The sequence below is a fragment of the Paramisgurnus dabryanus genome, chromosome 1 (assembly GCF_030506205.2).
Source record: "Paramisgurnus dabryanus chromosome 1, PD_genome_1.1, whole genome shotgun sequence".
Lineage (NCBI taxonomy): Eukaryota > Metazoa > Chordata > Actinopteri > Cypriniformes > Cobitidae > Paramisgurnus > Paramisgurnus dabryanus.
The window spans coordinates 53,742,322-53,766,452 of record NC_133337.1 but is presented as its reverse complement, the minus strand read 5'-3'; the positions used below and the strand labels follow the sequence as shown (position 1 = coordinate 53,766,452).

General features: G+C 38.3%; 1 protein-coding gene across 23 annotated transcripts in view; it reads left to right on the top strand.

Annotated features, from left to right (window-relative positions):
- Window positions 1-22,237, top strand: part of svila (supervillin a) — a 100,677-nt gene extending 78,440 nt beyond the window's left edge. For 12 of the 23 annotated variants that reach the window (XM_065242328.2, XM_073815608.1, XM_065242330.2 and 9 more), the window contains 24 exons: window positions 1,365-1,415; window positions 1,894-2,050; window positions 3,143-3,238; window positions 3,498-3,584; window positions 4,361-4,538; window positions 4,643-4,815; window positions 7,764-7,919; window positions 8,566-8,702; window positions 9,768-9,915; window positions 10,902-11,047; window positions 11,891-12,066; window positions 12,368-12,515; window positions 12,607-12,800; window positions 12,923-13,005; window positions 13,533-13,681; window positions 16,958-17,063; window positions 17,207-17,414; window positions 17,595-17,728; window positions 17,815-17,970; window positions 18,181-18,324; window positions 20,048-20,169; window positions 20,528-20,683; window positions 21,001-21,021; window positions 21,388-22,237. In XM_065242328.2, coding sequence (XP_065098400.1) covers window positions 1,365-1,415; window positions 1,894-2,050; window positions 3,143-3,238; window positions 3,498-3,584; window positions 4,361-4,538; window positions 4,643-4,815; window positions 7,764-7,919; window positions 8,566-8,702; window positions 9,768-9,915; window positions 10,902-11,047; window positions 11,891-12,066; window positions 12,368-12,515; window positions 12,607-12,800; window positions 12,923-13,005; window positions 13,533-13,681; window positions 16,958-17,063; window positions 17,207-17,414; window positions 17,595-17,728; window positions 17,815-17,970; window positions 18,181-18,324; window positions 20,048-20,169; window positions 20,528-20,683; window positions 21,001-21,021; window positions 21,388-21,474 — 3,213 coding nt within the window. In that variant the 3' untranslated portion in view covers window positions 21,475-22,237. Of the gene's footprint in view, window positions 1-1,364; window positions 1,416-1,893; window positions 2,051-3,142; window positions 3,239-3,497; window positions 3,585-4,360; window positions 4,539-4,642; window positions 4,816-7,763; window positions 7,920-8,565; window positions 8,703-9,767; window positions 9,916-10,901; window positions 11,048-11,890; window positions 12,067-12,367; window positions 12,516-12,606; window positions 12,801-12,922; window positions 13,006-13,532; window positions 13,682-16,957; window positions 17,064-17,206; window positions 17,415-17,594; window positions 17,729-17,814; window positions 17,971-18,180; window positions 18,325-20,047; window positions 20,170-20,527; window positions 20,684-20,958; window positions 21,022-21,387 lie in introns of all 23 variants that reach the window. The other 11 variants (XM_065242326.2, XM_065242323.2, XM_065242324.2 and 8 more) reach the window with 4 other exon arrangements.
- Window positions 22,238-24,131: the final 1,894 nt, after the last annotated feature.

Below are 24,131 nucleotides of genomic sequence, written 5' to 3'. Positions count from 1 at the left end.
GTCCGAATCCACTTTTTCTAATTTAACGACGGTAAAAGTGGTTTGTGCGCCTAGCACACAGTCTAAAAGGGTTGTTCCTATTCATTACTCGTAATGAGGAATGGGTGTGTTTTGGCCGTAACGTTCAATAAACCAATGAGAGTCTCCTATCCCCTTTAAAAGCCAGTTGCGCTCGCACCATGCCGATTCCCTATTCCCTTATACTATAAAAACCATGGGTAACATATAAAAAACATTTTAACTCTTTCACCGCCAGCGTTTAAAAAAAAAGTTGCCAGCCAGCGCCAGAGTTTTTACATGATTTTCACCAAAGTTTAATGCCTTCCAGAAAATGTTCTTCTTTAAATATATAAACATACAATATACCAAATGAAAGAACAGACCCTCTGCTTTAAAAAAAACAAAACAAAACCGTTTCATCCTACCTTCAGTGGTTCTTTTGTAATCAGCTTTTGAATATGGGTAGGTTTCTGCAAAAACACCACATTTTGAGCAAAAAGCAGAGATAATTCCATTTTTGTGACGGACTTTTCATAGAGATTCCATTCAGAGCAATCTTTAAAACAGACACGGACATGCAGACGCTTGCCATAGGGCAATATTTCTGGGTTTAAAAAGTTGCGGATAATAGCGGTATTGCAGAAAGACGGAAAATCTCGTCATTGGCGGGGAAGCGTTTTCTCTTAATTGACGAGATATCTCGTCAATGGTGGTGAAAGAGTTACAATAGATCCAATATTTGCATTTGTTAAAGCAAAACATTCAATTACTTACCAGGCCACAGGTGAAGCAGCTCTTTACGCTTTCTAACGTCTTGTAATCGGTCCTCATTTATGTCCAAGAGACTCAATAATAATATTTTCATTTTAATTCTTTAATTTTTCATATTTAAAAATGTTTGTGTGCTGCTGCGCATCCATATATGTGTGATAAGCAAATGTGCTCTTTAAATAACAAAAACAATATTGCGCCATTGACTTTAGACTAGGTTTTAGTTGCCTTGAAATAGCAATGCGCCAACAATGCACCTGCACACACCTAATTTTCAATCCAGCATGCCCATGGGCGCACAAATAGGCACAAATGCATTTGCTATTTAAACAACATGATGCTGGACTGAAAAGAATAACTACGCCGGGCTGAGACTAGCAAAAAACATTGCGCTGCATTGCGCTGAGTGTACTGTATGATAGGGCCCATGTAATTTTTACTAGACCACTGTTGAATTCAAGTGAATATTTTTTTCCTGTCTCTATTAATAGAAGCCTCTTTAGTCTAAGCTGCATCCTCTCATCTTCCATCCTTTCTTTTTCCATTCTTTTCTCATGTCTTTTCTTTCCGTCTGCTCTTCCCTCCATGTGAAGGCTTCCCCCCTGCCCATGCAGGTGGATGAGCGTCACCCCTGGAGACGGAAGGTGCCTCCCACCCCCTACATTCACACACATCCAAAACACAGTACTCCATTAAGACTGTTGCTGGTATAGTTTCTGGTAAATGCTAGTATAATCAGTTTTTTGGTGGTCATTTGGTATCTTTGTCTGCTGTAGGTTGTTTATTATTAATTTGCAGCTTGACTTGATCACTGCTAGTTATTTTATATATTTAGAATCTCTCTGATTGGATAGTTCGGTCATAGGCTAACAATAGGATACACAGTAGCAGCAGACTATGTATGCTACTTCAGACTTATGTGTAGTTTTGTTTATGTTGTAGTGTTTCTTACTACTTTAATAACTTCAATATTAGTTTGAAAAACTTGAGAATTGACCATGAAGCCAGCGCCTTACAGTAATCAACATAACATCACACTGTTTTATTATAATGGACATTTGCATATACATTATTTGTAAGTGTGGGATGTTTTGTAACGTGATTTTTCTTTTGCCATTTCAGAGGATTGGAGATGAGGCGGAGAGCCAGCGAATCGAGATGTCCATTCAGGAGCGCAAACAGCTTATCACCGCACAGGAAGAGGCCTGGAAGGTCAAAGGTTACGGAGCAGCAAATGACTCTACCCAGTTTACTGTGGCTGGCCGAATGGTCAAGAAGGGTCAGTAATAAATGCACACATTTAACACTCTGGGGTCAACTGTGTTGTGGCGCCACAACCTCTTTTTATTAATCACTGCGCAAAGAGACTTCAATTACTCTGCTGATTTTGGACATACAGATATGTTTTAAACATAATTCACAACTTTAAAATGTGTTTTTCGCTGAATTAAGAAAATAAACATGATGCCCATTCTGTTCTCTCAGTCTCAGTGAAGTCCTTTTGTAAAAATGCATTACAAATGTAACTATAACTTAGCAAATACTTGTCAGACAAAATATCTACATAAAGTTTGAAAAGTTTACTTAGAGAAGAAGGAGAGGTAGATTATTTGAAGAGTTTCGATGCAAAACGAGATAAATCCATTTTTTTATATTTTTGTCAAAACATGTTTATTATTATGTTATCATGTTATTATTTTGCTTTATGGTGCTAATTTGCTGTATTTTTTTAAGTTATGAAGGTTTAATTCAAAACAAACCAACTGCAGTTGAATTGATATTAATTGGAATGCACAACCAAATAAACGAGATTTCTGAACAATTAAAAAAACAGATTTATCTCGTTTTGCAACTAAACTCTTCATTTATCTTTGTTACTTCATTACCTTAAATGAGCTGAGATTGCCACATCCTCACGCCAATTTTTTGCTTTTCAAAAACCACGCATAAACATTTTTCTCTCAAAAATACAAACATGTACGTACATGTTGCTCACATATTATTGTAGCCCAGTTTGTGCTGAACACAGTGTTATGAGTGTTATGTGTTATTGCCATTATTTTTTTTAAGCAACTAAAAAAGCACAAATATCAGTGCAGGTCAAAACTTCTCAAAACCCCTTAGACCACACAGGGTTAAATGTCTATAGAGGCTCAAAACAGAATAAGACATCCATAGGATATTAGGACATATCCTATTAAAAACATAGTGCTTATTTTTTCAATTAACCTTGCTGTGTTCTCTCAACCCTCCCTCCTCCACTCAGCCGCTTTATGCAATTATTTTATTAGCATTTTTTTTTACTGTGATGACAAACCATCTGGGATAAGGTGTTCAATGACAAATTTTCTGACATGTTTTCGTTTCCCAGGTCTGGCAGCACCCTCTGTGCTTTCAAATCCAGTGTTGTCCCCTCTTCCCTCTAAGACCAAGAACGCCTCCCATGCCATTTCAAAGCCATATGAAGGTGGGAAGACAATATGCACCATACGTATAAGCACATATATATATATATATATATATATATATATATATATATATACTCCCATAACCATCATATCTGAGTCTTACAGTAGTCAATTTATCAGTGCTGCTTATATGGGTGACGCTTGTTTTATCTTCCAGTTTCCTTATTGGAATTTCCTATCCTGTTTCTACCTCTAACAGTGCAAGTGGCCAAACAGAGATTGAAGTTTATTATAACTGCTATATATTTGCTCATACAGAGATTGAAGTCAGACAGGACATGAAGCTGGAATCAGACAAGAAGCTGGAAAAGTTGGAGTCATTCCTTGGTCGACTAAATAGTAAAGGTGAGTGTTAGGACCCTGAATGTCATGTTTAATGTTGAAATACTTTCTATCAAAACATTGCTCTGTTTGTGCGAGCATATTCATCCTGTGGCACGAGTTAGGAGTGGGATTATCTTTATTTGATCATCTATCATTGGTTACACTGTTAAACTATTGTCAACTAGAAACCGTCAGGCATTTTCTGTTTGGCAGATAAAGACCTCAGATGCAAAAGATTCTAAGAGACACCCACTTAAAAAAATGAGATGAAATTGACTGAATACTCTCGGCATGAATTATACAATGATCAAATAGTTTGGCATCAAATCCGCTTAATTCCGGACTTGGGCCATGCCGACATATAGTACCGGTTTATTGGCAGAATCTGTTTTTCTGCAAAGTTCTTTAAGTGCACGGACAAATAATTGGATGAACAAGGGTGCACGTACATCAAGGTGCAAGATGTTTTAACCTGGTTAAACAAGGTTTACTGAAAATATTGGGAAATTTGAGCCTTTTACCTTTAGCACAGTGATAAGACTTTTTAGAAGTGCAGATTTTTGCATGTAATTAGAGGGATTTGCAGCAAAAGACAGTCACATTTTTTAAATACCAATGACAATGTGAAAATATAACATTTCAGTTACTGACGAATAACCTTTTTATTGCCATTTAAAGTGAAATTACTGAAACTTATCATAAAAAGCCTGATATAAATTGCTCAATTACAAGAAAACATGCACTTAAAGGGTTTTGCATCTGAACTTTTTATATATTTCCACCTTACTTTATCCTAGTTTTAGGACTTCAGGAGAGCACAATTGCAGTCACAGAGAAGTCTGTTAAAGAGGTCATGACCCTTGAGGATGAAACCTTTGATAAGTTTTATCGGCACACAGAGGATATTGCCAAGATCACTGGCAGAGTGGAAATCAATGATGATTTCGATACCATCTTTGGAACACAGCAGCCCAGGTAATATTTGCTACCATAAGCATAGTCAAAAACGCATTTGCCTGTTTAAATTTGAAATGTCCAAAACATTATTATTTCACCTTCTGGCCCCGGTGCTTTGTTAGGTTGACCTCAGAGATGGTGCAGCACAAGCGAGCAGTTCGGCCAACCAGGAACGTTCAGTCTTCCAAGAACCCCCTGAAAACATTGGCTGTTCGGGAGGACATCAGACACGAGTACACGGAGCAGAGACTTAACATCGGCCTTCTGGAAAGCAAGAGGATGAGACAGGAAAAGAGTAAGTCATGCAAGAACATGAAAGTGGGGTAGCCAGGTTGCTGAATCTTTGTAGAAACTCTACTCAATGTAAATATACAGTAATGTGCAAAAGTCTAAGGCCACCGTGCCAGAATTAGATGTGTTGTTTTTGCAATGTTATAGTGATCATATATAATTGTTTCTCAGTGTCTTTAATAGAATACATCCAGAACATACAGGAAATTTGTATATAGTATTTAAAAACTGTATACACATTTAAACTGACGTGTCAAGTTTTTAGGGTAAACTCCCCTTCCACTTGAGCAATAGCAGGGAAGTAGCCTGACTACGTCAGACTTTGTACTTCCGCTAAATTTCATTACGCTTCTGTACTCAGTCTGAGATACCTCCCATTCAAACCGTTTTCCTCAGGTCTCAAAACAACCGGCGAATCAATGAACAGAGGGCGGGCTGAGAGCCGTGATGTAGACGCTAAGCGCCGAATGTACGGTTGTAGTTTGTAGTGGACATGGAGGCACAGAAAGCTATTTGCTCTGTTGTGGAGAACCGGCACTTGCCAACTTAATCCCGAACAAGAAAAGTGTTTGTTAAACATTTTGAATGGAGATTATGTTGTTGCCCTACTCCCGACAGGTTTTGGGAAAAGTTTAATTTATCAACTATTATCGATCGTCAGCGAGAAACTGTGTGCAGCACAGCTTGACGTGCACAACAATCGAGATATCATGGAAGGAAATTTCATTGTTCACAGTTAATGGTGGAGGACGCGTGGGCAAACATTCTTTGGTGACGTTCCTGATTAACCAGAAAAAAAGGTAGGAAGATTTAATTTACATATGGTTATGGCTGTCTGGTGGAAGAGTTTGAGAGGAGAGAGGGGCGTTCCTCCACTTAGACGTGAGTGGAAAGACACCGTAAGGATAGTATTCAACTAGCTCTGGCCCGATTTACTTTACATAATCTGCAGAAGTCGTTCATAGCCATGTTAACTTCGGTATTTCGCTCGATGGGTTTGTTTTCACATCATGCGTGTGTTTTACAGCAGAAATTTGATGCGGCTGAGCTGGCGCATAACGCACATCATATCCAAACGTTATGTGATTGGCTTACGTTTAGACCAATGATTTTAAACTTCAGACAAGCCCCTCCCATGAGAAGGAAAACGATTGTCAATTATGCCCAGCCAGACTCTGTCTATGAAGCGAAGCAAAATAGCAGAGGATGGTTCTACCAGGCTAGCAGGGAAGTGCAGAATCTCTTAAACCTAAATAAAATTAAATCCTAATTTCTAATTTTAAAGAAATTAGTCTTTTTACTTAATTCTGCTCAAAAACTCTCAAGATGTGTCAAGAGAGGTCACACTAAACACAGACGATGCCTAAAGAAGACATTTAGTCCTGAAAATATTATTTTTTATTTTTCTGTACATATTTCCTGTATTTTCTGTTTGTATCTTACTAAAATAGATGGAAAAATAAATATGGATGGACATTAAAACTTCTAAAACAACAAGTCTGCTGATGGTGGCCTAAGACTTTTGCACAGTACTGTACATGTGAGTTCAGTAATATTGAGTACGTTTACATGCACAGAATAAGCGGATAACTATTAAAAAATCTGCTTATTATAGAAAACGTTTACATGCAAATCAATAAACCGGCTATGCAGTCAACTGCGTTTACATGGGACTTGGAGAATTATCAGTTTTCTTGCAGGCAGTGACGTCAACACCTATAGTACATAATAGTCGATCAAAAAGCCGACGGCATATCTGTCTTAAGCTGTACTGTTGTATCTCTTCTCGTGTCTGCAGAACCTGTAAATGTAACATAAGCTTCTATTTTAACAGTTTCTCTGCCACTGCTTTAGTCAAGCGGAGACTTTTATGCATTACTTTGCACTTACTTCCGCGTGTGACGTTTATCTTTCATACGCGGAGACATGCGCACATGGACAAAACCGTGAGAAGCGGGTTAAGGTGTTTACATGCCACGCGAAATCGGCGCAATGAGCAAAAAACTACCTGTGCCGATCGGTTTTTGCTTACGCCGTTTATGGGCTTTCCCCTATTAAAGAAAAACGTTTTACGCGTTTACATGACCCCACGTGTTATCAGTTTATTAAGCATAATCGGCGTAAGACTGTGCATGTAAACGCACTCATTGTAAACCCCCTTTTCAGTAAAATCTAGCTGACTTACATCAGTGTACCCACGGGCACCAGGTTTCTCGCACAGGGTCTGTGAGGTGCCCGGCAAAGCACATTTTATAATTTAGTCTAAATTGTATTATTTATTTATTTCATGTGTTTTATTTATTTATTTCATATTATTTCATTTTCTTTTATGTATGTTATCATTTTAAACAATGATAAAAAATATTAACAAGTAAAATAAAATAAAATCAACAAGTAAATAAAAAACTTTTGATTAGAGACATATTAAACAGTAGCCCTTCAGATAGTTTAACCATTGTGGTAGCCCTTGCTCACAAAAAGGTTGGAGACCCCTGACTTACACACCAGTTTCTTACTGGTCAAACACCAGACAAAAAGCATGACGCATCAGTTGTCACATTTGTCACGTTCGTATGAACACACATATTTAAACACACATCTGGGAACTTCTACGTAAAAGGAATAGTCCCCCCCCCAAAAAAAATTATTCTCACTCTCATTTTGTTACGAACCTGTATAAATTTCTTTGTTCTGATAAACACAAGGAAAGATATTTTGATGAACTAATCAGAAGCCCCATTAACATCCATAGTAGAATAAAGAATACTATGGAAATCAATGCGGCTTGGTTAAAAACATTTCTTAAAATATCTTTCTTTGTATTAATCAGAACAAAAAAAGTATACAGGTTTGCAACAAAATAAGAGTGAGTAAATGATGACAATATTGTCATTTTTAAGTGAACTATACCTTTTACCTTGCCTTTTAAATTATGTTTTTTTCCTCTTGTAGTGAATAAAAACAGTGGATTCTCTGAAGTTGCTCTCGCTGGATTGGCCAGTAAGGAAAATTTTAGCAATGTGAATCTGCGAAGTGTGAACGTCTCCGAGCAGAGCTCCAACAACAGTGCCATGCCTTATAAAAAACTCATGCTCATTCAGGTCAAAGGTGAGTGACCTCACTCTGCTATTACAGTGACCTCTAGCATTTCATTTATATTTGTCTTAACAAGCAAGGAAGCAATAGATTTTTTACTTCTAGGAAACTAAGATACCATGTTTAAAGCATAGCTCCCCTTGTTGATCTCAAATTGATTTTACCCTGCTGCAATATTAAAGTATAAAAATTGTGTGGACCGTCCAGCATACTCTGATACAGGGGCTCATAGATGGGGTCAACAACATTCTAACCTTGTTTGGGCAAAGCTCTGTTCATCATGACTGTGCTTGATGTGTAAAAAAAACCTCACAGCCATGAAAGGTTGGGTGATAGTGTGTTTACTTAAAAGATGAGCTGATGTTGTTATGTGGACTGCTGTTGTAAGAATCTGGAATGGCTGTGGATACCAATTCCTCATAAGGTATCCAGTCTCACAATCTGACCCACATCCATGTCCCCTTAACCAAAACAGAGAAGGAACCAAATACACTTAATGAAAGGGCAACAAGCGAGCAGTTTGAAAAACGTGATTTTGTACCGTCACACCTTCTTTGTTTTATTGGTTTAACTTCCTGTCCATTTTTGCCCAAGACATCAGGAACTTAAGGCTGTGACTTACATTGATATTGACATAATTTCTCCATGCATTTATTAGGTCGTCGGCACGTCCAGACCAGATTGGTGGAGCCCAGATCATCTTCTTTAAACAGTGGCGATTGCTTCCTCTTGATCACGCCTCATCACTGCTTCATCTGGATCGGGGAATTTGCAAATGTTATCGAGAAGGCCAAAGTGAGTGCATACACGCATCACATCATGTCTTCCTAATAGTGCTAGATGTCACTGTTAATATATCAACATTGTACCCTTCTCCTCAGTTAGTATGCAATCAGAGTCTTTCAGTACTGTTAATACCCTCAGATCCCCCACGTGCAGGAAGTAAACAGAGTAACCACAAAGGAAATCTCACTGTGGTACAGGAAGCAGGAGGTGGATTGTATAAGTTTCCGTGTTTCTTTTACACACATGCAAGCTTTTATAAGAGCTGTTGTTGTTTGAAGCTGAACAGGAGGTCATTGAACTCTGAGTTTGACCCACATTTATCAATCAAAATCAATCAATCAAAAAAATGTTAAGTGGGTTAGTAATACTTTATTTAATAGGTTTAATATAATATAGTTGCATATAGAGTTCATATGCAAAAAGTGCATCTGACATGGTTTTTTTTGTAAGTGAGCTTTTTATTTATCCGGCTCTATCAGTAATTTCACTATCTTTCCCTGCAAACCCTCTAAGTACATGTCACTCTTCACTGTCCTTTCTGAATACAGTTAAAAAGCACAAAAACTTATATCCTAATATCCTACCTAATATATTCAGTAAACCTCCTTTAACTTCCTAAGACCTGAGCTTTGGTTTGTCTATTTTTCTGATTTCTTCCAGCTATTTTGGGGTTAGGAAGAACCAATAAATATAATAACCAAATATTTTTCTTTGAACACGATGCAGTTTAATTTTTCACGTTTGTGTACAACAGGTTCCAGTTACACAGAATTAAGTATTATGGTGCAAACAACCAAAAAAAGTGATGTCCACGTATGTGGACATCCAGGTCTTAGGAGGTTAACCAGGTAAAAAAAAACTTGACAATTGATGGAGGTGGCGTATAATGGCTTTTGCATCTAAGCTCTTCATATTCTAACATTATATTCATATTCAAACATACAATCAGACTTTAACGGAGTACACTGACTAGAAAAACATCTTTACTAAATACAAAGAAATAACAACAAAAGTGGTATGTGACTGTTTGTTTATGTGTCTCGCAATTGAGTGTTTGCATCTTCAATTCGGCAGGCCTCAGAGTTGGCCACGTTCATTCAGACAAAGCACGACCTGGGCTGCAGGGCTTCATACGTGCAGACCATTGAAGAAGGTGCCAACACTCATACTCCTGCAGCCAAAGAGTTCTGGAAGATTCTCGGTGGCCAAGCAAGTTATCAGTGTAAGTCATGCTGTTTTCACTCCTAAGGTGCATCCCAAAATGTATATGTAGTGTAAATAGTGAAAGTAGTGTGTTCCCATTGGAAATTCCAAAAAAGCACTAAGTACTTGGATGATGCACTCATTCAACCGAATAATCGAAATGTGCAACGCTGGAAACTTATTGCAGTCACATTTGCGCTTTTGTTTACGTAATGGAAGAGAGGTGGGGCCATCAGATGCCTTGAAAGAAAAGTTAACTTTTGTAGAGGATTACGCTTCAGTCTGATGATGACCGAGGTTATGTCGGGTAAAACGGTTAAACCCTGACAATTAAAGAACTATGTACAAAGTGATTTACATTGACTTGCAATGTACTATACTCTTTGCGTCATTTGCCGTTGTCTGGGAAACCGTGTATACCTTTATTTCATTGAATTGTGTCTAAACAAAATTTGTTAGTAATGTATTGCTGAAACACATTACAAAGCCTGTGTAGTACTGAATTGTGGAGTCCACATGTCTGTGTTCAGGATTATTTGGGCGGGGCTAAAATGGTGGCTCCATCGAGCATGGCCCATTTCTAAAACATTGAGAGTATCCATTCAGGTTGTAGCAGTATTTAATAGTTGAGAGAGACAGCAGCTTTTCCTCAAAAATCTGTGGTTTCACATCAACAGAGGACACGCCCCCAAGCATTTGAGATCAGTGAATCCTGCCTGCTTTTCCAAAATTTGATAACTAACTTGGCAGTTTTACAAATCATTCAAATTTTGCTAGATGTTTCATAATTTGGGACAATATTTCCCTTTTAAATTCATACACTTTGAGTACATGGTGTAAGTGCATAGTGTATAGTATGTTATTTGGGAAGCAGCTTTATTTCTTATCATGAATTCAGGAGCATCTGAAGGGCATTATGACCAGGATGCAAAAAACACAATTACATGGCAATAAATAAAGCAGGCTGATCTCAGAGCAGTACTTATCTGATCTGTCAATCAACAGCCGCAGGCACGCCAGAAGAGGATGAGTTTTACGAGAATGCTGTGGTGGAGACCAACTGTATCTACAGACTGTTGGAGGATAAACTTGTTCCTGATGATGACTACTGGGGTCGAGTGCCTCGCTGCTCTATGCTCAACTCTAAAGAGGTACTGAAAACATTACATACTACATACAGTATAGATAGACAAACATTGTGGCAAATACTGATAATTATAAATTTTTATGTTATTGCTGGTAAATGATGGCCAGTATTGTGAATCTGCTATAAATTAGATTCACTTAAAGCTATTATATCCACTTTTAGCATAGTTAAGCATAATCCAGTGAATCTGATTAGACCATAGCATCGCGTTAAAAAAACTTGACTCTTCTTTAGTTACATCGTGTACTAAGACCGACAGAAAATTAAAAGTTGTGATAATAATCATAATAAACAAGGACTTTGCTGCTGTAACATGGTTGCAGCAGGTGTAGTGATATTACGCACTGGCCGAAAATAGTCCCCTTTGTGCCTCCTGCAGCCTTGATTATTCCTTGATTATTACGCCAGAATGAAAGTATAGTTTCCTTTTTAAGTTTTAAATAGAAAAAAACATTGAAAATATTTTAGCGTGATGCTTATGGTCTAATCAGATTCAATGGATTATGCTAAGCTATGCTAAAAGTGATACCGCCAGACCCGGAGATCAGCTGAATGGATTCCAAAACGGTAAAAATCAAATTTTTAAATCTAGGGGAGATGGAAAATGAGCATATATTATTTGCAAAAAAATTGGAGTGTCCCTTTAACTTTATGCTAAATTAACATTTTGTTACAAGCTACAGAAGACTAGAAAACTGTGTAGTACTTTTCATAAACCTGCGATAGTTTTTGAATGTTTAAGTTCTCTTGTTGTCTACTTCAAATATCAGCCTTATTGCATACTTCTCTTATTGCATGAAAACGGATGGATTTTGTCACTCAAATATTTTTGTTATGTGTCATCTAGGTGCTAGTGTTTGATTTTGGTAGCGAGGTATACGTGTGGCATGGTAAGGAGGTGATGCTGACCCAGAGAAAAGTGGCTTTTCAGTTGGCTAAGCACCTGTGGAACGGCACTTTCGATTATAGCAACTGTGATATAAATCCTCTGGATCCCGGAGAATGCAACTCACTCATACCCAGGTACAAAACAAACACAGAGCTGGGTATGGCTCTGTTTACATGTACTCCTCCATTATAGATCACGTTTGTCACTTGTGACCTTTTAAAGCTTGTGCGCAAAGGCCTCTCGGGTCAACAGTGTACTAATAGTGTTCTTAACCTGTAAATACCTGTCACCACAGCAGCCAAATATTTTGGTGTTCGTGAACAGGATTGCCCCATTAGAATGCCTAAGTGACGCATTAGACCTTATTAGTGCCATCATTATATAAAGTGTACTTTAATATGTCTATTTTCCCTTTTCTGTATTTGTGTTTCATAGAAAGGGTCAGGGACGACCAGACTGGGCTGTTTTTGGCAGGTTAACTCAGCACAATGAAACTACTCTGTTTAAAGAGAAGTTCTTGGACTGGACTGACGCTAAGAAACTATCAAGAAAAAATGACTGCGCGCTTGGTGTTGAAAACAAGGTAGACACGCAGCTGTATCTCTTTATCATTTATCAGCTGTATCAGTTTAATAGTATTATAGAAAGCTACAAATTGGAAATGATTTCCTTAGGAGCTTCGGAGCGGGGAATGTAGGCCCTATGATGCATCTCTTATGTTGCCGATGGTACGGGTGCCGGTGAGGACCGTTTTGGATGGGGTGGATATTGGACGAGGTTATGGATTGGTGGAGGGCGACGAGGGGCGGAACTTTGAGATTAGCACGTTGTCCGTTGATGTCTGGCACATTCTAGAGTTTGACTACAGGTGGGATGCCGGTTTACCTTTTATAGTAATTGTTTGCCATGATTCATTCATAACTTTGTGTTTATTGAAACATTACAATAGCAGGAAAACATCAATTAAACTCTCGCTCTCATTTATTCTAGTCGTCTACCCAAACAGAGCATTGGACAGTTCCATGAAGGGGACACGTATGTTGTCAAATGGAAGTACATGATCAGCACAGCAGGTGAATATATCAGTGTTGCATGTATTAATATTAGGAGTGTCTCTGGTGTTAAAGGGGACATATCTTGACAATCTGACTTTTTTCATGTTTAAGTGCTATAATTGGGTCGCCAGTGCTTCTATCAACCTAGAAAATGTGAAAAAGATCAACGCAGTAATTTAGTTTTGGTAAACCATTCTCTGCAAGCATGTGAAAAAATAGGTAATTAAAAATTGGTTCCCCTTGTGATGTCAGAAGGGGATAATACCGCTCTTAATCTGCAATATCCAACCACGGCAATGCCATTTAATGCAGAGATCAACTCGTTTAATTGCATTTAAATGGACACACCTACAAAGTGGCAATTTTAACATGCTATAATAAAATATCTGTGTGGTATTTTGAGCTAGAACTTTACATACGTACTCTGGGGACACCTAAGATTTATTTTACATCTTAAAAAAGTCTTGTCATAATTCAACTGCTGTGCTATTAACACATCTATACCATAAAATATCGATAATCTTAATCTCTTTACTTTTGTGCAGTTGGAAAAAGGCTGAATCCAGAAAGGATCATTGGTCCAGGGAAGGAGAAGTGTTGTTATTTCTTCTGGCAGGGTCGTAACTCCACGGTGAGCGAGAAGGGGACGTCAGCGCTGATGACTGTGGAGCTAGATGAGGAAAGAGGAGCTCAGGTATATTCTGTTATATACTATATATTAGGGTACATTCAGGTATTCATAGTATTTATAGCTTATATAATATACACCACTATTGAAATGTTTAGGACTGTTACACAACCGGGGGCCTCAGCGGATTTCCAAGGGGCCCTTAAAGGAAAACATCACTGTTTTTCAATATTTTACTATATTCAATATACAACTTAGACAAATTAATACATACCTATCTTTTTTAATGCGTGCATTTAATCTTTGTACAGCGTGTCGTGAATGTGTTAGCATTTGGCCTAGCCCCATTCATTCCTTAGGATGCAAACAGGGATGAATTTAGAAGCCACTAAACACTTGCATGTTTTCCCTATTTAAAGTAGTTACACGAGTAGTTACACGAGTAATTATGGTGGCACAAAATAAAATGTGGCGATTTTAAGCGGATAAAAAATGAGAACTTTATTGTATGGCAGAAGAGCACTTAGTTTGCAGCACTTTGACCTCGGGTGCAGTAATATTGACAGAAGTTTGAATGAGAGGTGGAGCAGTCAGGAGTGATGATGTTACTGCGCGCCAAGGACGAACTGCTCCACACTAAGTACTCTTCCGCCATACAATATAGTCCTAATTTTTATCCGCTTAAAAAATCAGCATGTTTTATTTTGTGTCACCATACTTACTTGTGTAACTACTCATGTAACAGTCTTTAAATAGGGAAAACATGGAAGTGTTTGGAGGCTTATAAATTCATCCCTGTTTGGATCCTAAGGAGTTAATGGGGCTAGGCTAAATGCTAACAGTCACAACGCGCTGTACAAAGATTAAGTGCACGCATTGAAAAAGACTAAAGCGTAACTAAACCCTAAACCAACCTTTTTAGTTAATGATCTGTAAGAAGGGGGCTTTATTAGTGCTGTTCATTGATTTTATTAAGTTTTTTGACATTTTGATATAAAGTGTTTCAATACTACAATATATGGTGTAAAAACGTCTGAGTGCTGCCCTCTTCAGGTTGAACGGTGGCTACTGCAGTTGAATTTTCCTATTGGATGTTGGATCCAAAAAATGCCTCGCGACATAAGCAGGTTCAAGCTCAACACGCCCTTGATACGATCTCACAACTAGAGCCCTGCAAGCCCGTCAGGCTCGGGCTTATTTTAGCGTCTCTCTTCATTGTGTGTGTGTGTTTGCGTGTGTAGCATCTGAGAGCGCGCATCCGAGAGAGAGAGAGCACGCATCAAAGAGCCCGCACGTCAGAGAGAGCTTAAAAGTGATTGATTTTGGTCTCGGGTCAGGTCGGGTTTGGGCTGAAAAAATTGCAGGCATTGTCGGACTGGGGTCGGGTAGGGCTTGAACACTACGGGCCAGGGCCGGGTTAGGGCTGGAGTTTTTGGCCCGTGCAGGGCTCTACTCACCACAAACTTAGTTCGTCCCCTCTATCTCCGCTGGGATCTGCCCACTTTTCTTGATTTTTTTCAAATATTGCCAGTGGGTGGAGTCAGGCTCTGACAAGGGGTTTAGTTACCCTTTAAGGTAAGAACATAGTAAAATATTGAAAAAATGAGGTGTTTTTTCTTTAAGATGACTTGAAATTATTCAAATAAGGCAAGGATTAAAAGAAGCTAAAGCAAGCAAAATCAAGATGTTTATTGTTTGCAATTTTAGTAGCGAATATACATCTGCACAGTCATTCCAAGCTCTAGCTCTTTTTATTTGAGAAAAGTGGGAGGGGCCTTCAAATATTGTTGTGGGCAACAAGGGGCCCTTGAAGTGAAAACGGTCGAGAACCACTGGTTTAGGGTCTATTCATCCTTTATATATGCCCAACTTTTTTCTAAAATTTGTAGAAATGTACTCTCTTGGCATTTTATCAACCAGCTTTTTGATGTCTCACCCTTGGATGCTTTTTAAATGGCATTAATGGAGTTTTCATTGATTTCTTCATTTCATTTCTTCTTACTAAAAATATATTTTCTAAATAAATTTTTTGTTGTGTAGGGCACATTGTTGTTGTGAGAGCGGGGCACAACCTAACGCTGTTTGGTTTTTGGCAATTACACCAAACGTGACAGAAGTGCAAACGTTACAACTTACCCCATAGGTGGGGTTAATTGTAACAGGCAGGGGGTTAGTTGTAACACTTGCTAAAAATAAGTTTGCAAATATTTCAATGCTATTTTGTCTATATACTTGAAGTGGATATTGTTTATATATCTGTCTATAATAGACAGGTATCCACATTGTATTCATTCATCCAGCCCTTTTCTAACAATAGTTCAATTATAAATGGATACAAATGTCTAGATATGTGAGAAAAAGCAGCACAATTATGACAAAACTTTTATATGTGACCCAGTCTGTAATAACCATACTACAGTTTCAAAATCAAATTCTGAAAAAAATGAAAAGTTATGAAAAATCAGATTTTAGCCATTCATTTCATTAGGATTTCAATCTTTGACATGACCTTATTCAATCAGTATTAAAGATATGAACAAAAATAAATTGACACACTATTTTTGATAAGACAGGCACATTTATTTTGTTGGCAGCCAGCAATAATTTGTGTGTAGCCTATAAAACAGTGGCAAGAATTACGCTAACGTTAGCGGTTTTCATATCGTAAGTGCTGAGGGGTTAGTTGTAACACAGCATTACAATTAACCCCGCTGGGTCAAAATATTTTCAAGCCCACCAAAAAAAGAGCTGCAGACATATTTCAAAATGATGCTATGTTTTAGTCAACAAGACACTGATTAATATGACATAGCATTGAATTTGGTATCTTACACACTGAAAAACAACTTAGAAACCGAAAAAAACATATGATGAAAAAATTTACTTACATGCCACCAAAACACTCTTTCATCAATAACTCTATGGAAAAACATTATACATCTCTAATAATTTGCAGGAGATCGTCTTTCGGCCGTATGAAAAAATACCAAAAAAAAAAAAACGCTCAACCTTGTGCAACAATGTAAACAGTCCGTGTCACAACTAACCCCGTGTTAGTTTTTGCCCTGCGCACCCCTACTTAAATTTATACGTCTACACAATTATATTTTTATGCATGTTTGTTTTTAAACATTTAGATATACTGTATGCCTTTAGATCACAAGGATTTTAAGATCATAATGCATTTTAGTAATTTGACCCTAAACTTTTGAACGGTAGTGTAGATGGCAAAGCCCCTATCATTTTCTATAATATATAAAAGTCTGTACTGTAATGTGGTATTTAGGCACATTTTAAACAAGCTGTGGCCTATTTAACATTTTGTGTGTGTCTGTTATGCAGATGCAGGTCCAGCAAGGGAAAGAACCTCCTTGTTTCCTACAATGCTTCAATGGAGGAATGATTGTTCATGCTGGAAAGCGAGAGGAAGAGGAGGAAAATGCACAAAGTAATTACTTGACTACCTGTTTCTTATATTTTACCCATATTTTTTTCTTACTCTCTTGATAAAGCATAAAGCCAGTTGAGATAAACAGGGGTCCGTGGAAAATGTTGTGTTTATAACCTTGTGTTTACCTTCTCCATGTGCAGATGAATGGCAGTTGTACTGTGTAAGAGGAGAGAAACCCATAGAAGGCCATCTGCTGGAGGTGGTGTGCCACTGCAGCAGCCTGCGCTCCCGTACCTCCCTCATTCTCCTGAACATCCCTAGAGCCAGCATGTACCTGTGGCACGGCTGCAAGGCTCAGACGCACACGCGGGATGTGGGCCGTACCGCTGCCAACAAGATCAAGGAGCAGTGAGTGATCTGATGCACATCAAACACAGAGGACATTTTACATGCACACATGCAAAATTTTAACAGGTGGATAGTATCTCAACCAATGAAAAACCCACTGTTGGGTGCTTATAACTAAGCATGTAAATATACTCACCTGCAAAAATTGCGCACATCACATTACAAGGTTCTGACCACCAGGTGTCCACTGGAGGCGGGGCTTCACAGCAGCAGTAAGGTGTCCATCCAGGAGTGTGATGAAGGAGCAGAACCGCTGGGCTTCTGGGAGGCCTTGGGAAGGAGAGATCGAAAGGCTTATGATTGCATGTTGCAGGGTGAGTAGAAAATGGTGCCCGTGTGTTGTGCACCATGCTGTCATATGAGGCTACTGTAATTTCAAATTTTGTTTTGTGTCTTGCAGATCCAGGGAAGTTTAACTTCACTCCTCGTCTGTTCCAGCTAAGCAGCACTTCAGGAGAGTTTGTGGCAGTGGAGTTCTTGTATCCATCCAGAGAGCCGAATCTAGTCAACTCGATGCCTTTCCTGCAAGAGGATTTATATACAGCCACTCAGCCAGGTGCTTGACACATTATTGTTCATTAAACATTGTTAGAAGTGCTATTGTCAAATACACTTGTTAACATGTGCTAACAGGTATTCAAGGTAGCTCTCTTTTACATTCTGTACCCATTGCATACATAATGTATGAAGGGAAAATGATTAAACAATAATGAGGTTGTCTGTGGCGGTATCATGATTTTGCTTTCTGTGTTACATTTTCTTTTAGCTCTATTTCTGGTGGATAATCACCATGAAGTTTACCTGTGGCAAGGCTGGTGGCCTGTTGACAGTGAGAGCACGGGCTCAGCTCGCATACGATGGGACTCCGACAGGAAGTGTGCAATGGAAACTGTGCTACAGTACTGCAAAGGTGACTAGTAAAGAATATTTTAGCTTTTGTGCTCATGGAGACCAAGTTAAACTCCTGCCATAGGCGCAGATCAGTGCACGTATGGAAAAATGCTTAATTTTAGTAAGAGCCTTTCTGATTGGTGGATCTCGCTAGGTGTTAAATGCAATGCTTTGATGAATAAGTCAAAAAGGGGCTTTTTGCATCTAAAACCGCATGGAAAATGCGACCGTGACGCTTTTCTTTCTCCTTTCTGCCATTGCTAAGCAACCTAAGCGTTGGGCTAAGCACCCACCGCCGGAAAAATAAATCAACCGATATGACTCCTGCAATAAGGCCAGGTCCACCAAAGTGTTTAAACCGTGTGTGGCTCATAAATCTTGAAAATTGAAGCCGCTGGCGCTTTGATCGCCCCCTGGTGGCTGTCTGCAGTACAAGTGATAAACCCCGCCCTCTTAATGCAAACGAATGGGGCTCCGCTCTAAATAAAAAATTATTAACACTTCCAATAAAATCCTCTGAAAGATGCTTTTGGTCTTTTAAGGTAGTTGTTATCACGCTGATATATGTTCAATTGTTCATTTTTGTAATAAGTTTCACTTTAGCTAGTAATTTGATGCTATAGAAACGGCGCGTGTCGTTATGATTAGCGTGGTTGAATTGGGCGTGCAGAAATATAAATATTCTTGTAGACATTTCCTGGAATAGCGTTTGTAAGGCTGCTTCTTCTGTGGCACAAAGGGTGTTTCTGCACGAGAGCGCCCCCTGGTGTTCGGATGTGCCGGGATTTCACCGTAATTCATTCATTGAGAAAACGCGCATTTGCACGATTAATTGCTACACCCTTAGTTGCTGACTTCTTTCTGAACTGTTTGCACTCACTTTAAGACATAACTGAATGTTTTTATAAGAATAGGTGCCAAGACTGTGGTATTTCGAGATAATTTTGTGTTTTCATGCTTTTTTGAGCGCAGGGGGTCCCTCAAGGCTTATAGCAGGGCCGGGACCCCCCCAGACCCCCCTCAATTCGAACACTGAGAATAAATTCTCAGGACCTCACTTTTTTAAACGCAAAAATAGAAAAAATATTCTGGGCTCTTTGGTGGGCACACTCTTAGAACGAATGTGTTAAAAACAACACATTAGTGTTGATTCTGGGACAACACACTAACTGCGTTGTCCCAGAATCCACCCCTCTCTGTGTTATTATTGAAACAACACATTTTGTGTTACTTTTAACACAACATGTGTTATATTTTAACACAAAATCAACACAAAATGACACATAATGTGTTAAAATTACACATCATGTGTTAAAAGCTTACCGCACAATGATGTGTAAAAACTAACACATCCTTTCTAAGAGTGTACAAAAACGCTCTGGTGGACACATGGCCTTATGTACATTAAAAGATTCCCTGGAAATCAAACCTTGTACTTTGGTGTTGTCTTGCTTTGAAGTGCCATTCTTTGGTTGTTAAGCTACAATCTATCATCTATGAATCTATAATAATATAAGCACCATCCGGGGGCACCAGATATGGTTCTATATAGCACAATATGGCACTTAAAATGGTTCCCCTATGATTACGAGCCAGTGAACCACTTTTAGTGCGATTTAACACCGTTGTTTTTAGAGTGTTGGAGAGCAGGAAAATCAAGTTGTATCCTTAAACAATTTATTGTAATAAAAAGTTTCTACTTTCCTGATGATAATGTTTAACAATGTCTTTTGTCTCTCTAGAAAAAAATGAGAAAAAACCTCCGAAATCATACCTGATCCACGCAGGGCTGGAACCTCTTACCTTCACTAACATGTTTCCCAGCTGGGACCACCGAGAAGACATTGCTGAGATCACAGAGAAGGTGAGAAATATAAATGCATATATTAAATGGCATAGTTTACCCAAAATAAAAAGTCTGTCAACATTTAGTTACCCTAAAGTTGTAACATACCTTTATAAATTCCTCAACACAAACAAAGCAGGAGCACCACTATTTTCCATAGTAGGAAAAATAATACTATGGGAGTCAGTGTTGCTTCAAAACTGTTTGGTTACAAACATTGTTTAAAATATTGTTCCTGTGTGTTCAGCGGAATAAAGAATTTCATACAGGTTTGTAAAACCTTAGGAATGAGTAAATTATGACAGAATTTTCATTTTTGGGTGAACCTTCCCTTTAAATATGACTGTGGTAATAATATTTTCTGCGATTTTAATAGGAAGCCGAAGTGTGTAATCAGATTATCCTTGTTGAGGACGTCTTGACTAGACTCTGCAAGACCACTTACCCATTAACTGATCTACAAGCCCGTCCTCTACCAGAAGGCGTTGACCCTCTACGTCTCGAGATCTACCTATCAGATGAAGACTTTGAGGTGAGACGAAGTAGGGTTTAGGCTAAATCGGCCTCTCTTGTACGAATTCATCTTCCAAAATAATAAGATTGTCCATCTCTGATCATAAATATTATCAAAGTTTATTGTGTATATGTCTCTGTCTGTCTGTGCATATATATTCTGTCTACTTTTCTTTTGCCTTCGTTTTCGTACTTCTCGTTCTCCATCCACCATGTTAAAGTAGTCCCTCTTAACCAATCTCTTGCTCTTTTTTCCCCCTGCATCTTTCTGCTTTTCCCCTTTTGCTGGTGTAGTCTTGCATCTGACAGAGGTTAATTTTTCCCTTCACATGGCAGGGTGTAGGGGCTTCTGGGAAGGTGAGTTTTGTTTCATGAGGACCACCGGTGTTTATCCACTAATGCAGCATATCCTCACTGTTTGATCTGCTTCACGTTTGCTTTTGTAACAGAAACAGTCCGTCTAGTAATGTGTGGGTCACTGTGCACCATGCATGGGGTTGAATAAATTCATTATATTTATGATTTGTGTCATTGTGTAATTCTTCAAGTCTGCTAACTTGGTATAACAATACTATAGGTATGTGATGGGTTTTTCTTGTGCGTGTGTGTTTTGTTGTGTACATTATTCATCCACCTTTTTCTAGCATTGAGTTTGATTGCATCCTGTTTGTCATCTGTTTGTTTGTTATATTTCAAGTGTATACATATGTGTGTTCTTTACAGAAAGCATTGGATATGACAAGAAGTGAATATGAGGCGTTGCCAGGATGGAAGCAAGTGAATGTGAAGAAAGCCAAAGGATTGTTTTAGTGTGAAATGTGTTCGGAACTACACTGGAACTGCCGAGTGAAACTGCAGGTGGAAAACTTTCTCATTCCTTTTGTTCCAGGAGGGAAAAAACAAGTGAAACTCTACCTGTGTCAAACCACACAGGGAGGAAGACGTTAAAGAGAAGACCGCGATTACCAGGGGTTTGCCAGCCTCTTGTACCACATGCTTCCTATTTTGTTTCGTTTAATTTAAGGTTTTAGTTTTATTCTTTTTGTTCTGCTCCGTTTTCGTGTTGGATGTTTTGGAAGCTCCCAAGTTTGTTGTTTTCTTCCTGTGCACATCATAGAAGCCATTCAGCTGTCCAGCATGCACAGTTCAGCCCTCATGCACTGCCTAGCTTTACGTAAAGACCCAATTAAAGCAGCCTTTTAGTATTATGTGAATGTAAGAAAGCTCAGATGTGTCATTGTTATGAAATCATGTATGCACTGGTGTCACATTATGTAATTAAGTTCTTATCATTCATACCTGCTTACTTATCATCCAGATAGGTGCTTGATCTTTTTTGTTTGTGTGAGTGTTTGAGACTCTGTACAGTGTGTGAAAGTGTCTCTTCGAATAGGCTGAATCGAAATGAAAATTGTGGAATAAGAGAATATGTCTTTCTATTCTGCATTGTATAGTGCCTTGCCTACATGTACAGTTTATATAAAGACAGATGCTAGTCTGCATTTTTGAAGACTTATTTGTGATATAAATAAATATTAGAGCAAAATAAACACTGAAATATGTAGATAACAAATATTTTGTCTTGTGCTTTCTTCTCAGTGCATTCATGACGTAACCTTTTAAAAAGATGGTTTGATATGCTTTTCAAATGTGTGCTCAGAAAAACAGTTTATGAAAAAAATGTATACTGTATGTACATTCAAATGCTTTACAAAAAAAATAGCACTATGTTTCACATTGATTGAATTAAAAATGTTGATTTTGGTGTTTTGCTTTACAACTAGTAAATAGGAATTTTCAATGTATTCTGATTGTAACTATTAAAGTCTAAATAAAAGAGGAAAATTTTTGTTAGGAAAATTGCAGTTTTATAAGCTCAATAATCTCTGGCCAGCAGAGGGCACTGTTGTTATGCATGTAAGAAAGCATTTTAGAGGTTGCAGACATAGGGCCCTATTTTAACGATCTAAGCGCATTGTCTAAAGCGCACAGCGCAACGTGTAAATGGGTGTGTCCGAATCCACTTTTGCTAATTTAACGACGGGAAAAATGGTTTGTGCGCCGAGCGCATGGTCGAAAAGGGTTGGTCCTATTGTAATGGGAGTATTTTGGGCGTAACGTGCAGTAAACCAATGAGAGTCTCAGCTCTCATCCCCTTTAAAAGCCAGTTGAGCTGGCGCTATGTCTAATCCCTATTTAGATGACGGACTTTGTAAACTGAAAAACTAAGCGGATGAAGAAGATCCCCAGTTTAAGATTAATGTTAAATAATTGTGTTGTTTTTCATTGTATTGAAATTGTTATTTTTTTATTAAAACCTTTAAAACCCATTTTCTTTTAGTCATGGAAGTAAAAAAGCAGGCTTGTAATTGCTTTAAATGTATGGCTATCCAATATCATCAAAAAATAATTTACAAGCATGTTAGAAAAGGTTTGTACTCTAAAAATACTTTATTTGTAACAAACAGGAGATAAAGAATTTACAAACGGCTCTATGCGCGTTTCAGCACTTTGGACAGCGTTTTTTTTTAGCAAAGAGTTTTTTTTAAGCATGACTTAAAAATGTTTCTCATCTCACCATATCCGCAGGTACAGAGTCATCATATAATAAATCCGTGAGGTAGCATTTAAAAAAACATTTAAAAACAGATGCATTTGTTTAAAGCAAAGCATTTATTTACTTACCAGGCTGCAGGTGAAGCAGCTCTTTGCGCCTTCTAACGTCTCATAATTAGTCCTCATTTATGTCCAAGAGATTCAATAATAATCTTTTACATTCAATCCTTTAATCTTTCATATTTAAAAGCATTTTTGTGCTGCTGCGCATTCATGTACCTTGTGATAAGCAAACCCGCGTTGTCCTCCCGTTTATATGCGCATACTAATGCGCTCTTTAAATAACATAAAACACATTGCGCCATTGACTTTAGACTTTAGACCAGGTTTTTGTTGGTCAATGGCGTAGTCTATTTTAGTTGCCTCAAAATAGCAACGCGCCAACAATGCGCCTGAACACACCTCATTTTCAGACCAGAACGCCCATGGGCGCAAAAGGGGGCGCAAATGCATTTGCTATTTAAACAACGCGGCGCTAAACGTGAAAATTAGGGTGGAAACTAGCGAAAGACACTTGCGTCGCGCATTGCGCTGCATTGCGCCGGGTGTAAGATAGAGCCCTTAAAGTATAAAGGGTTTCTGAGAATGATTTGCAAGTAGACTTTTTAAAAATCTACCTCTGCATTATTTTTGTTTACTTCTTAAAATTACTTTTACTAATTTAAAGATGCTTTTATCCAAGCTGCTTGCAATACATTAAGGCAGTGGTTCCCAAAATTTTCAGCGTGCGGCCCCCCTTGTGTACGGTGCATTCCTTCGCGGACCCCCAAAGAATATTTGTGACAAAAAACTGTTCTTTAAACTCAACATTTTAATTAAAAAAAACATTAAATTATACAAAAAGGTAGTGC